General features: G+C 41.8%; 1 protein-coding gene across 8 annotated transcripts in view; it reads left to right on the top strand.

Moving 5' to 3' along the window:
• FCSK (fucose kinase) overlaps positions 1-15,451 on the top strand; it is a 218,248-nt gene that overhangs the window by 72,936 nt on the left and 129,861 nt on the right. For all 8 annotated transcript variants that reach the window (XR_004539276.1, XM_033942656.1, XM_033942651.1 and 5 more), the window contains exon 5: positions 14,142-14,267. Coding sequence is in view for 7 of the 8 variants with exons in the window: in XM_033942656.1 (XP_033798547.1) it covers positions 14,142-14,267 (126 nt within the window). In the remaining variant the exon portion in view is untranslated. The remainder of the gene's footprint in view (positions 1-14,141; positions 14,268-15,451) is intronic.

Raw genomic sequence — 15,451 nt, forward strand, 5'->3', positions numbered from 1 at the left:
GTATATATGTAAGTTATAAGTATCTGTGGCAATGTTGTTACTTTTAATACTGCGTGCTATGTATCACTATCTGCATAAACAATGCAAGTTTATCTGGAGTATAAAAACTGTGTGCCACACAATTCACACTATCTAACATGTGCATATTACCCAATATGACCTCACCATTTGGGCATAGAGAAAGTGGAGAGGGACTGATTCTTCAAACTTTCAACAACTACAAGAACGAGAGGATATTTAGAAAAATTAAAAGGGGACAGATTCAGAACCAATGCTAGGAAGTTCCAGAGGGTGTGATAGGAATTGGACAATTTTCTGAAGGAAAAGGGGATAGAAGGGTATAGATAGAGGGTTACTATACAGGCCCTGGACTTGATGGGCCGCCGCATGAGCGGACTGCTGGGCATGATGGACCTCTAGTCTGGCTCAGCAAAGGCACGGTTTATGTTCTTAATGAAATTCTATTCAGCTGTGCAGAAGGGGGGAGAGGAGGAGGAATCGACTGTGCAGAAGGGGGAAGAGGAGGAGGAATCGACTGCAGAAGGGGGGAGAGGAGGAGGAATCAGCTGTGCAGAAGGGGGGAGAGAAGGAGGAATCAGCTGTGCAGAAGGGGGGGGAGAGGAGGAGGAATCAGCTGTGCAGAAGGGGGGGAGAGGAGGAGGAATCAGCTGTGCAGAAGGCTGATTCGCGGACTCATTCCCTGTATTTTCTGACCGGAAGAGACTGCGAATTTGCAGAGGAACACTATTTCTTTATCGTGCTAGTAGAAGCACAGGTGCTCAAGTAGCTAGATGTGTATGAGAGGCTGCAAAGACAACATCCATGCTAGGCTTGTGGGCTACTTAGATTATTACAAAGCCTAGTGGATGTTGGTTAAAAGGGTGGAAAGAGTTTTTTTGAAGGAACTAAGGGCTAGATTCACAAAGCAAACTGATTGTGCCTTACTGTTGCTTGAGACATTGATAAATTCTCACATTGTATATTTTAGACGGTTTGCATACACAGATGTTTCATGCTTTATAAACATATGTAAGAGGTTTGGTTTGGCTAACTCACATCCATCTGTGACAATAATACATTCATTTTAATAACCAAATGTAGTTTACACTTGGAGAATGATATGTACGATGTCAGCATCTGTGAGACAAACTTGGTTCTTTTTATTGCATAGAGTTTTTTGGACCCCAGTTCGCTTACATAAATTAGATAGTTCCAAGTTTAATAGATGCTGGCATTGTCATCTTGAAGCAGGAACTTTAGATCATTTAGTATACTATTGTCCCTTGATACTGCAATTTTGGAGATCTATTTGGGACCAAGTAAATAATATATTAGAAAATCCAGTGGCTTTATCTTATGATACTATTTTATTTGGTACTCTTATGAGAGCTAAAAGTCAACTATCTGCGAGTAATAACAAGCTTCTATTAGTAATGATAGGGGTTGCCATGCAGCTTATTTTGAGAAACTGGAAATACTGGGATAGGTTAAGTTATTCATTTTGGTGGGAAACCCTTTGTTTTACTTATAAAATGGAACGTTGTTTGGCCATACAACAGGGACGATTTAAGAATTTTGGGAGCCATTGGCTAAATATTGTAAAGAGGAATAATTTTTCATTTTGTGGACATGTAAACATACATATCCTGGGGAGGAGGGAATGGAAAGGAAATGGAAATGGTATTGATATAGGAATTTATGAATAGTTTCATGAAGATTTTAATATATTTGTATTGGGTTGGAGGGAGGGGATAAAAATAATAGAGCATTAAAGTTATACATTTGTTGAGCTTGGTTTATAATACCCATATTTGTGATTCATTTGTTGCACAATTGTAGCTTGAAAAATCAATAAAGATTTATTAAAAAAAAAAAAAAAAAAAAAGTATTTTATGCATATTTTTAATTTTATGGTTTTAATTTGCTTCTCATATTATTCATATCACTGGTATTTTACTTATGTCTGTATTCATGGCTTTTAATTTACTATTTATACTGCTTCACATATTTTTCAAATCATGCGATTACGGTTTTTATTAAAGGTTTTGGCTTATTTTACACATGGCTATGCTTGCCTCATATTCAGTGTTAATCTCATTATGGTGTTCCGTATTTCTTAGTTGTTTAAATTTGGTCTTCATATTGTTTATTTACCCTGTGCACACATTTTTTTCAAGGTTTCGGCTCACTTTTACAGCACTTATGAAACATTTCATCTTTGCCTCTGATCTAGTTTTAATTTTACTATGGTATCCTTTTCCACTTCTCAGCAGTTAATTTAATTGATTTATTAATTGATTAATCTCATGCAAATTTTTAAGTCCTTAACTTTTTATTTTGATTTTGATTCTTACTTTTGGTTTACATGTTATTTTAAGTTACTACTTTAATCCAGTTGCACATCCAATTGGTCACAAAAATTGAGGTTTTAACACATCTAGGTACATATGAGGGTTTTTTTTCTCAACATACAATCCATCTTAATTTTGTGCGCTCTTCTTGTCACATCAATACTGATAGTTCTCTCTCATTCTAACGTTCACAGTCACTCTAACTTCACTGGTTCTGGTTTGTTCTGCTTTGGGCAAGTTTGCCATGTTGATTCACATCTGATTACATTTGTTCTCAAGATCACAAGCCACCTTTTGATATCATACCCTTCGAGATCATGCATCAGTACATAACTCACAGAAAGATTTTTTCTATCACTATACACCATTAGACACTAATTATCACTCACTTTTGATAGTACCCAACACACATACACATGTGTTAGCTTATCTCATTATATTTTTTATAATAGGACCCCTGAGGAAGAAGTGTTTTTTGAAACACAGACCGTGTCAAGTCCAGGTATCTAACCTAAAGTGAACCATTTCCTTTGGATACAAACTGTTCATTAATTAAAATAAAAGACTTGGCATTTTGTACATCATCTCTGCAGTCTCTTTGGTTTTGTTCGACATATTACTGCAGACTCTCTTGTGTTCTGCCAGAAACAATTATAAAAAATAAAATCGTGGAACACATAGACAAATATGATTTAATGGGACAGAGTCAGCATGGGTTTAACCGAGGGATCTGTTCTGGGACCGGTGCTATTTAACTTATAGTAACATAGTAGATGATGGCAGATAAAGACCCGAATGGTCCATCCAGTCTGCCCAGCCTGATTCAATTTAAATTTTTTTTTATTTTTTTTCTTCTTAGCTATTTCTGGGCTAGAATCCAAAGCTTTACCCGGTACTATGCTTGGGTTCCAACTGCCGAAATCTCTGTTAAGACTTACTCCAGCCCATCTACACCCTCCCAGCCATTGAAGCCCTCCCCTGCCCATCCTCCACCAAACGGCCATACACAGACACAGACCGTACAAGTCTGCCCAGTAACTGGCCTAGTTCAATATTTAATATTATTTTCTGATTCTAAATCTTCTGTGTTCATCCCACGCTTCTTTGAACTCAGTCACAGTTTTACTCTCCACCACCTCTCTCGGAAGCGCATTCCAGGCATCCACCACCCTCTCCGTAAAGTAGAATTTCCTAACATTGCCCCTGAATCTACCACCCCTCAACCTCAAATTATGTCCTCTGGTTTTACCATTTTCCTTTCTCTGGAAAAGATTTTGTTCTACATTAATACCCTTTAAGTATTTGAACGTCTGAATCATATCTCCCCTGTCTCTCCTTTCCTCCAGGGTATACATATCCAGGGCTTCCAGTCTCTCCTCATACGTCTTCTGGCGCAAGCCTCCTATCATTTTCGTCGCCCTCCTCTGGACCGCCTCAAGTCTTCTTATGTCTTTCGCCAGATACGGTCTCCAAAACTGAACACAATACTCCAAGTGGGGCCTCACCAATGACCTGTACAGGGGCATCAAAACCTTCTTCCTTCTACTGACTACGCCTCTCTTTATACAGCCCAGAATCCTTCGGGCAGCAGCCACTGCCTTGTCACACTGTTTTTTCGCCTTTAGATCTTCGGACACTATCACCCCAAGGTCCCTCTCCCCGTCTGTGCATATCAGCTTCTCTCCTCCCAGCATATACGGTTCCTTCCTATTATTAATCCCCAAATGTATTACTCTGCATTTCTTTGCATTGAATTTTAGTTGCCAGGCATTAGACTATTCCTCTAACTTTTTCAGATCCTTTTTCATATTTTCCACTCCCTCTTCGGTGTCTACTCTGTTACAAATCTTGGTATCATCTGCAAAAAGGCACACTTTTCCTTCTAACCCTTCAGCAATGTCACTTACATACATATTGAACAGGATTGGCCCCAGCACCGAACCCTGAGGGACTCCACTAGTCACCTTTCCTTCCTTCGAGCGACTTCCATTAACCACCACCCTCTGGCGTCTGTCCGACAGCCAGTTTCTGACCCAGTTCACCACTTTGGGTCCTAACTTCAGCCCTTCAAGTTTGTTCAACAGCCTCCTATGAGGAACTGTATCAAAGGCTTTGCTGAAATCCAAGTAAATTACATCTAGCATATGTCCTCGATCCAGCTCTCTGGTCACCCAATCAAAAAATTCAATCAGGTTCGTTTGGCACGATTTACCTTTTGTAAAGCCATGTTGCCTCGGATCCTGTAACCCATTAGATTCAAGGAAATACACTATCCTTTCTTTCAGCAACACTTCCATTATTTTTCCAACAACTGAAGTGAGGTTCACCGGCCTGTAGTTTCCTGCTTCATCCCTGTGACCACTTTTATGAATAGGGACCACATCCGCTCTCCTCCAATCCCCAGGAATCACTCCCGTCTCCAGAGATTTGTTGAACAAGTCTTTAATAGGACTCGCCAGAACCTCTCTGAGCTCCCTTAGTATCCTGGGATGGATCCCGTCTGGTCCCATCGCTTTGTCCACCTTCAGTTTTTCAAGTTGCTCATAAACACCCTCCTCCGTGAACGGCGCAGAATCTACTCCATTTTCTTGTGTAACTTTGCCAGACAATCTCGGTCCTTCTCCAGGATTTTCTTCTGTGAACACAGAACAGAAGTATTTGTTTAGCACATTTGCTTTCTCCTCATCACTCTCCACATATTTGTTCCCAGCATCTTTTAGCCTAGCAATTCCATTTTTTATCTTCCTCCTTTCACTAATATATCTGAAAAAATTGTTATCTCCCTTTTTTACATTTTTAGCCATTTGTTCTTCCGCCTGTGCCTTCGCCAAACATATCTCTCTCTTGGCTTCTTTCAGTTTCACCCTGTAGTCCTTTCTGCTCTCCTCTTCTTGGGTTTTTTTATATTTCATGAACGCCAACTCTTTCGCCTTTATTTTCTCAGCCACTAGGTTGGAGAACCATATCGGCTTCATTTTTCTCTTGTTTTTATTGATTTTCTTCACATAAAGGTCCGTAGCCATTTTTATCGCTCCTTTCAGCTTAGACCACTGTCTTTCCACTTCTCTTATGTCCTCCCATCCTAACAGCTCTTTCTTCAGGTACTTTCCCATTGCATTAAAGTCCGTACGTTTGAAATCTAGGACTTTAAGTATCGTGCGGCCGCTCTCCACTTTAGCCGTTATATCAAACCAAACCGTTTGATGATCGCTACTACCCAGGTGAGCACCCACTCGAACATTAGAGATACTCTCTCCATTTGTGAGGACCAGATCCAATATCGCTTTTTCCCTTATGGGTTCCGTCACCATTTGTCTGAACAGATCCTCTTGAAAGGCATCTACAATCTCCCTACTTCTTTCCGATACCGCAGACGGAACATTCCAGTCCGCATCCGGCAGGTTGAAATCTCCCAACAGCAGAACCTCCTCTTTCCTTCCAAACTTTTGGATATCCACAATCAGATCCTTATCAATTTGCTGCGATTGAGTCGGAGGTCTGTAGACTACACTTATTTATAAATGATCTGGAAATTGGAACAATGAGTGAGGTGATTAAATTTGCAGATGACACTAAACTGTTCAAATTTGTTAAAACGCATGCAGATTGTGAAAATTGCAGGCAAACCTTAAGAAACTGGAAGACTGGGCATCCAAGTGGCAGATGAAATATAATGTGGACAAATGCAAAGTGATGTGCATTGGGAAGAATAACCCAAATCACTGTTATCAGATCCTGTGGTCCATCTTGGGGGTTAGCGCCCCCCATTAAAAAAAAAAAAATCTGGGTGTCATTTTAGACAATTCAATTAAATCTTCCGCCCAATGTGTGGCGGTGGCAGCCAAAAAAGCAAACAAGACATAAGGAATTATTTTAAAAAGGATGGTTAACAGACTAAGAATAATATAATGCCTCTGTATCGCTCCATGTTGTGACCTCACCTAGAGTATTGCGTTCAATTCTGGTCTCCTTATCTCAAGAAAGATATAGTGGCACTAGAAAGAATAGGTTCAAGAAGAGCGACCAAGATGATGAAGGGGATGGAACTCATCTTGTATAAGGAAAGACTAAAAAGGTTAAGGCTTTTCAACTTGGAAAAAAGACGGCTCAGTGGGGAGATTTGACTGAAATCTACAAAATCCTGAGTGAACGGTTACAAGTGGATCAATTTTTCATTCTGTCCAAAATTACAAAGACTAGGGGACATTTGATGAAGTTACAGGGAAATACTTTTAAAACCAATAGGAGGACATATTTTTTCACTCGGAGAATAATTAAGCTCTGGAATACATTGCCAGAGGTTGTGGTAAGAGCAGATAGTGTAGCTGGTTTTAAGAAAGGTTTGGACAATTTCCTGGAGGAAAAGTCCATAGTCTATTATTGAGAAAGACATGGGGTAAGCCACTGCTTGCCCTGGATTGGTAGCATGGAATGTTGCTACTCTTTGGGTTTTTGCTAGGTACTGGTGACCTGGATTGGCCACTGTAAGGATGGGTACTGGATTAGATGGACCATTAGTCTAACCCAGTAAGGCTATTCTTATGTTCTGTGAATTTGGTATAGAGGTAGGCCATGAAGGAGAGAGTTGTAGTAATCAAGGTGTGAAATTACAAGAGACTGAGGCCCAGATGCACTAAAACCGTCATTAAAATCCGGTGGGTCGCTGTGGGTCTGGTAAATTGCCCGAGTTCAAAATGGCAATTGATGTAGAAATGATTTTGCATGCAAATGAGTTTCATGGAGGTCTCCAGAATCCCATCTGATCAGTCATTGGGAAACCAACTTTGACACATGCGTAGAGCCAGCAGGGAAATCCCGAATAGCTGAGCAGCAGGGAAAATCCTGAGTTGACACAGCCTCATGCCGCTTAGCTATTTGAGGGCAGGAAGACTTTCTTTTTTTTATGGGTACAGATATTGTGCAGAACGTAGTAGCTATCGCTAGATTTAGTGCAGTGGTCTCAAACTTGCGGCCCGGGGGTACTATTTTGAAGCCCTCGGTATGTTTATCATAATCACAAAAGTAGAATAAAACAGTTTCTTGATCATAAGAACATAAGATTTACCGCTGCTGGGTCAGACCAGTGGTCCATCATGGCCAGCAGTCCGCTCACGCGGTGGCCCTTAGGTCAAAGACCAGTGCCCTATTTGAGTCTAGCCTTACTTGTGTAAGTTCTGTTCCAATAGGAACTTATCCAACCTTGTCTTGAATCCCTGAAGGATGCTTTTCCCTATAACAGCCTCTGGGAGAGCGTTGGAACCTCCACCACTCTCTGGGTGAAGAAAAGTTTCCTTACGTTTGTACGCAATCTTTTCCCTTCTAACTTTAGCGAGTGCCCTCTCGTTCTCTTCACCTTGGAGAGGGTGAACAATCTCTCTGTCTCTACTAAGTCAATTCCCTTCAATATCTTGATATCTTGTGTCTTTAGCTATAAATTACAATATTATTATTAAAACTTAGCCAAAAAGAAAGATTTATAAACTATAAAGTTTGACCTCCTGCAAAATTGTCATTTCTTTAATAAGACATTAATTATTTTTTTCTGAGGCCATCCAAGTACCTACAAATACAAAATGTGACCCTGCAAAGGGTTTGTGTTTGAGACCACTGATTTAGTGCATGCCTTAGTGATGTTAGGGTATCATAGGAGTGCTCATTTTAATATTAATGACCTCATTTTAATGCTAATGAAATCATTTTCATAGTAGGGTCGGAGGCTGCAACAGATGCACATGAAAGCCTGCGGTGAGCCATTGTGCATATTGGTTGGTAAATTAAGGTTGACGCAAAACCAGTTCAACTAGTTTAGTTAGATGCACTGTGAGTTTAGTTCATCTGGGCCTGAATAAGAAGGCAGAGCGAGGAATTATCAAAGAGAGTTCTTGCATGACGTTTTTGATGAAGAACAAAAATAATTTCTTTACTGCAGAAATGTGGGTTTTGAAGGTGAGACGGTTATCAATATGAACTCCAAGGATTTTAATCTTGTCCTTGCTGGGAATAGATTCCTCATAAATAGAGGAAGCATAAGGGAGATAGGAAGAGCACATTAAGGGAAAAACAAGTCAGTGGTTTTAGAGAGATTCAGTTTCTCAATGTGAAGAGAACCAGTCAGTACTCAAAAGATGAATCCGTATTGTCAAGGGGAATCAAAAACTGTACGTCATCAGCATAGATTTTTTTTTTTTTTAAAGTGATATTTATGGAGAAAAAGGGCTAGTGGTGAGAGAAATATGTTAAAGAGAATGGGTCCTAATATGGAACCTTGAGGGACTCTACATAGAAGTATTTTGAATGATTTGCTTTGGAGATATGATTGAAAGAAATGGAGAGAAGTGTCGGTTATTCCAATTTCCTTGAGGCAAGAGAGAAGTATGTCATGATCAACTAAAACACACTGCACTAAAATCAAGAGAAATGAGGAAGATTTCTCTGCCGCCATCAATAATATGGTGAACAAAATCTGTGAGGGCTAACATGGTGTGTTCAGTGGGAAAATGATCATGGCATAGGCAGCGGAACACTATTTTGTTTGGGGGAGCCCAAAAGCTCCGCCCTAGACTCTGCCCAAGACCTGTCCAAGCTCCACCTCAGACCTACCCAAGCTCCGCCCCACCCCCATAATAATAGTACTAATTGTAAATGCCATTTCTTCCATTCATTTTTCATATACACACAATATAATCTTATTTACAATACATAATGGTAACCACAAAATTAAACTACACAAAGCACGCTCTTTTTCTCCACCCCACCCCTGCACAGCATTTCCCCCTCTCTCCTCCACCCCCATGTGTAACATCTCCCTGTCTCTCACTGTCCACCATCTCTTTCTCTCTCTCTCTCATTCCCTCCCTTGCTACAAAGGGCGTGGGGAAAGAAAGGGCAAGAGAGAGGGATCCAGGGTGCCTCTCTCCAACTCCCTCTAATGCCACATCCAAGATTTCTTCCTCTCTTATCTCCCGGACTGTGTGCAGCATTTTTCACCCCTGCCCACCAGTCCCATGCCCAACATTTTTTCTTCTATCACCCCTCTCCAGCACCATGTCACATCTCTTCTTCCATTCCCTCCACCACCATGTCCAACATTCCTCCCTCTTGCATCCCTTTCCATCTGTCCCACTGTTCCCTCTCCACCACATTTAATATTCTCCCTCTCATCTCTCTCTATTATACTCCTCTTCCTCCACCATGCCCAACAATTCTCCTCTTTCTTCCTTTCCCCATGTACACCATCTTTTTCCCTTTCGCTCACACCCATGCTTAACAATTCTCCCTTTCTACATTACATTACAAGATCATCTTAATAATTTGCTAAGTAAGGATAGTAGCGTTTTCAATTTAGTGGATCATTCTAAATTGCTTGAAATGCTGGACATGTTAGGCATTCAAGGTAGAGTTCTTCCATGGTTCAAGGGGTTCCTTGAATCCAGATTATACCAAGTCAGATTTAACAACACATTCTCTAATACTTGGAAGAATCCAATTAGAGTCTCGCAGGGCTCACCTCTTTCTCCTACACTGTTCAATGTGTATCTTTTCTTTCTTGGGTTTTATACTGAGTGATTTGGGCGTAAAACTGTTCAGCTATGCCAGTGATATTACAATCATCATCCCTTGCAGTACAGTTTTATCTAATAATATGCAAATTATAGTCTGTTCTGAATCTGATGGATTCTTGGATGCAAGAATTTAAACTGAAATTAAATCAAGAAAAAACCAAATTCTTTTTTGCTTCTCCAAAGATCGTAATTGAACCATCACTTAAGATAAACACATCATCTTATATGATGTGCTCAACTATTAAAATATTGGGCGTTGTTTTCGATCGACATCTAACCATGAAGAACCAGATCAATGCTGTAATTTGTAACGGATACTATAATCTATGGAAACTGCACTGTTATATCTTACTTTGAAACTGCTACCTTCAAAATTCTGGTCCAGTCACTACTGCTGAGTCTTCTTGACTATTGTAACATCATTTTTCTATCAAGCACTAAGAAAAACATGACCAGGTTAAAATTGATTCAAAATACCACAGTTAGATTGATATATGGCTTGAAGAAATACGATCATGTGACACCTTTTATCACGAGTTGCATTGGTTTCCTGTGGAGGCCCGTGTCATCTTTAAGCTGGGATGCCTATACTATAAAGTTGCTTTAGGCTTAGCTCCCTTATATCTAGCAGATAAATTTTACATAGCGCCCCACAAGAATAGCAGAAAGTCACATCCTTTTTGTTTTTCCATCAGTCAGGGGATGCAAAAGTAAGCTCTATCTTGAACATATCAAGCTGCTCATTACCATAAAGATTTTTGATACCTATTGCTTACAGCTTGTTATGAAAAATTTAGAAAACAAATGAAAACTTTCCTTTTCGCAAAATGCCTGAACTAATCGTTTTCATTGTATTCTATAAACTTTTGTAAACCGCATTGAACTAATGGTTATGCGGTCTAGAAATCTGGTGTTATGTTATGTTCTATTCCTTCTTCCACCTCAGCATCTTTTTCCCTCCTTCCCTCTATCCTATGTCCCAAGTTCATGCCCCCTCCCTTGCTCCCGTGTCCCAGGTTTCTGCCCCCTCCCTCTTTCCTCTTTCCTTCAAGCCTTTGTCCCAAGTTTGTACCCCCTCTCTTCTTTCTGTATTCCAACACATTCCCTCTCTCCATTCTGTGTCCCAAGTTCATGCTCCCTTCAATCTGTGTCTCAATGTACCCTTCCCTCCCAGGTCACAATGTGCCCCTCTTCCTCTCTTCCTTCTGTAACCCAACGCATCTCTCTTCCTCCCTCCCTTCTGTGTCCCAAGTTCATCCCTCCTCCCAAGGGGGATGTGTTCTGGCTAGCTCTAAGACGTCCAAGTAGGCCTCCTCCTCCTCCTCCTTTCCAGATACACTTCTTTCTTCACAAAGCTACAGGCAGCAGAGTATGGCCAGAGGTCCTGGTGTGCTGGCTACGCAGCCTGCCACCAAAAGGTGTGTGGCCATGCAGCTTAGAGAGAATATTGCTTTATTTATTTTTACTTTTTATTTAATTAACTTTCTATCTTCTTCTTTCTTCCCCTAGCTTTCACATTTCTCATCCTCCTACTCCCTTTTATCTGCTTCCCATTACCACATTTCTACCATCGTATACTCATTATTCTGCTCACTTATCTCCTTGACAACTCTCCCACATGGATCCACCATTTCTATTATCTTCTCTCCTTCTCACGTACTCCACCCTTGTAACCCAGCATTTCCCTCCTCTCTTTCTTTCTTTCTCTCTCCCTCCCGCAAGTCCAACATCTTTCTGCCCTTCCACTCCCTCCTCCCAAGTCTGACATCTCTCCTCCTTCCCCGCTTCCGGTCCCCAGTCCATATCCTTTCTGCTTTCCCCTATCCATTGCTCCTCTCCCTGAGTCCTCCATCTCTCCCTCCCCTTCTGCCCCCTCCCCTGAATCTCTTTCCCTTTCCCCATTTTGCTCTCTCCATCAAATCCATCTCTCCTTCTCCCCATTTTGCCCCCTCCACATCCATCTCTCTCTTTCTCCTCCCTCTGCCATCTCTCCCTCTCTCCCTTTCACCCCCTTGTAGCACCTCTCCCTGATCCCCTCTGCCTTCCTCCATGTCCAACTTTCCCTCTCTTGCTCCCTTGGTCCTCCTCTAAATCCATCTCTCCCTGTCCCCCTTCTACCTCCTCTGCCATCCCCAAGTCCATCTCTCCCTGTCCCTCACAAATCTGACATATTTCCCTCCCTTACCCCATTCCTGAGTCTCGCATCTCTCACTCCTTCTCTCATTTGAGTCCAACATTTCTCCCTTCCCCACATCCTATACCGCTCCCTCTCTGCCTTCTAGCCCTCTCCCAAATCTGAAATGTCTCCGGAGGGGCTTTATTTCTAGGCGGTACTCTGGTGGAAGCAGTATCTTGCTATCGGCCAGTGTACCTGTTGGGCGGCTCTTTCTGCCACGTCCCTTCCCTGACATATAAGTCTTCCTTCTGCCTTGCCGCTGCTGCCATCTGTCTACCTCAAATTTCTCGTAAAAAACAGTGCCCACCATGTTGGCCGTGAGGTCTTCTCTCCACTGTGGGCCTGCCTTCTTTGACAACTTCCTTTTTCCGTGGGGAGGGCCGCAGTGGAGAGAAGATGCTGGAGCCAACGTCAGGGTGGTGCTGTGTGTTTACAAGAAATTTAAGGTAGACCTGGGGGGGAGGAAATAGTAGATGTTGGGGAAGGGACATGGCAGAGAGAACCGACCAGCATGCACGCTGGCCGGCAGCAAGATGCTGCTCCCATGAGAGTTCTGCCTGCTGAGGTACACTACTGCAGCCTCGCAAGAGGTGTTTCTAGCTGGCAATTTTGGGGGAGGCCATGACCCCTGTGGCTCATCCCCCCCACCTCGTTTTGACTCCTATGGATAATGGAATCTAGTTTGGCAGGGATGAAGACAATTTTTTTCTAGTAAAGAAACAAGTTGTGCACCCGTACATTTTTTTCTGTGAGTTTTGAGATAAATGGAAACTGTGAAATGGAAGGATAATTGTTAGGTTCATAAACATCTGAGGCTGCACCTTTCAGATGGGGTAAATAACAGCAAGTTTCCAAGCTGATGGGAATATTCCATTCAAGAGACTCTTCATGACCATGGAGTGAAGATATGTAATAAAACATAAATGACTTGCTTCAAAAGGTAATTTGGAAGAGGAGCAGTGTGATCAGAGGAGGAATTCATAGTGGAAATTACCTTGAAAACCTCAGACTGCGATGGAATTTGAAAGGGTGCTATGTAAAAGCTGGATAGAGGTTGGTATTTTTGAACTGAATGATGCTCATTATTTTTAATAGAACATAATGGGTTATGGTCCATGCTATGGGAAATGCATAGCCTTATTGTCTCTTGTTTGGTTGCTTTCTCTCCCACCCAACATTAACTCAGAACCTTTGGTTCCCCCTGTTTAGACACAAGTGGAAGCACTCTTACTCCATCTAGTGGTTATACCTCATATTGTGCTTGACTTATTTGACTACTTGCACTGCTGAAGTTCTGAGTAGCTTTGTTTGTGGGATTTCTTATAACCAAGGTCACAGAGTATGCTTCATTTACTGACCAATTTTCTTTTTGATCTAGTTTTTCTATTTTATTACATTAGAATGATTAGACAATTTTGTCAGTACTGGCAAAAAGTGTTACATCCCATCAGAGAGCACAATGGGGCTTTTCTATGGCTAGAATAGAGAGAATTAGCAGTCCAAAAATTCTCTGGGAAGTAACTGCTTTTAAGAAAATGAGGACCAGATATACATAGGTGTTTGTGAAATTATTTGATCTCAATAAATCACAGTAGAGTTGTTCTGGTCTCTCTTTATCCCTTCTGCTTTATCTCTTCATCCCCCCCCCCCCTTCAATCTTTTATTTATTCTGTTTACACTGCTCTTCTCTCCTTTCATTTATTTATTCAGTTTTCTATTCCATTCTCCCATGGGAGCTCAGAACAGTTTACATGAATTGATTCAAGTACTCAAGCATTTCTCCCTGTCTGTCCCAGCAGGCTCACAATCTATCTAATGTACCTGGGGCAATGGGGGGATTAAGTGACTTACCCAGGGTCACAAGGAGCAGTGTGGGTTTGAACACACAACCTCAGGGTGCTGAGGCTGTAGCTTTAACCACTGTGCCACACTCTCCTCTTTGTTTACTTTCTCCTTCCTTTTCATCATCTTTCCCATCTCACCATCTCTCTTTCTCTTTTTCCTGTGGCTTTGTCGTCTTTTCTTATATCTTTTTTTTTTCTGTCCCATTAGGGCCGTGATTTTCCCTTTGATGATTGTGGCCGAACCTTCACCTGCCTCCCTGTGGAGGACCCCAGTGCTTCAGCCGAGGCCCCAGTGTGTAACCTGGACAGCCTGCTGCTGACCATGACCCACAAGGTAAGTGCCAGATCCCAACATTATTTAATTCTTTTTATAAAGCAGTGTACAGCCATAAACTGAATAAACATATTAACAATAATACATAACTGCCAACAGTGTTTTCATTCCTCTCATTAAATGTTTCCCTCAGTGAGATAAAAATTGAAATGGAACAATCAGTGGCATATCTGTATTGGTTGCCACCCGGGATGGAGCACCCCTCTCCAGGCAGTGGAAAGGGTGTGCGGTCAGGTAGGTGTGGCTGTCTGCTCTCCCGGTCCTCTGCCCTAGAACAGGAAATTGATGTCAGAGGAGTTGGGGTCCAATGGAGTTGATGGCAATGCACACCAGACCATGGCTCCTTGACATCTCCCTGCACCCCCTTACTGGGGATAGGGGGCGGAAACCTTCTTACTTACTGGCTTGGGAAGTGGATTTGGGGATAGTTTTTCATATGGAAGAATGGGAGCGTATAACGTTCAGGATTCATCATACTGTAATGGCACCTTTATTGGTGGAAAATGCTCTAAAACTTTTAGTGCAGTGGTATTTGACCCCAGTCCTTCTGAGTGAAATGTCTGCCATGGGTACAGATATTTGTTGGGGGATGTTTGGACAGAGGGGAACGTTTTTCCATATGTGGTGGAGCTGCCCTAGGATTCAGGTATTTGGGGGGCAAGTGTTTTGTTATGTGGGGATGCTCCTCCAGGTACCCTTAGTGGAGAGGGCGGAAAATGCGTTATTGGGGATACACTCGGGACAGACTGGCTCGGCTAGCGTTCACAGCGGCTAGGCTGATTGTGGCTTGATATTGGTGAAACCCTACTATAAGAAAGAAACAGGGGAAAAAACAACACCACAGACACAACGCGTATGGTGTCAGCATTCGTTTTCCTTGTGGCATGACACAATTCTTTGATTGATTTGTGGTCAGATTCATTCGAGTGTCAGTATATCTCGTATATCATCATTAGTGACTTTAAGACTCCTGAGGCAGGCCTATTGGCCGAAACATGCGCATGTCGAGTCAATTTGTCAATTTGATGTTTGAACAATAAAGATCATCATTTCACCAGACGGATTGAAGGACACTTTTTTAGTGCACATCATTCTTTTTTGGACAATTCCACTCTGGCTGTTGAAACCCTACTACACCCATTTTGACATTGAGGGAGAAATTGGGATGGGTGTGTGAGAGGTAC

The sequence above is a fragment of the Geotrypetes seraphini genome, chromosome 4 (genome assembly GCF_902459505.1).
Source record: "Geotrypetes seraphini chromosome 4, aGeoSer1.1, whole genome shotgun sequence".
Taxonomy (NCBI): domain Eukaryota; kingdom Metazoa; phylum Chordata; class Amphibia; order Gymnophiona; family Dermophiidae; genus Geotrypetes; species Geotrypetes seraphini.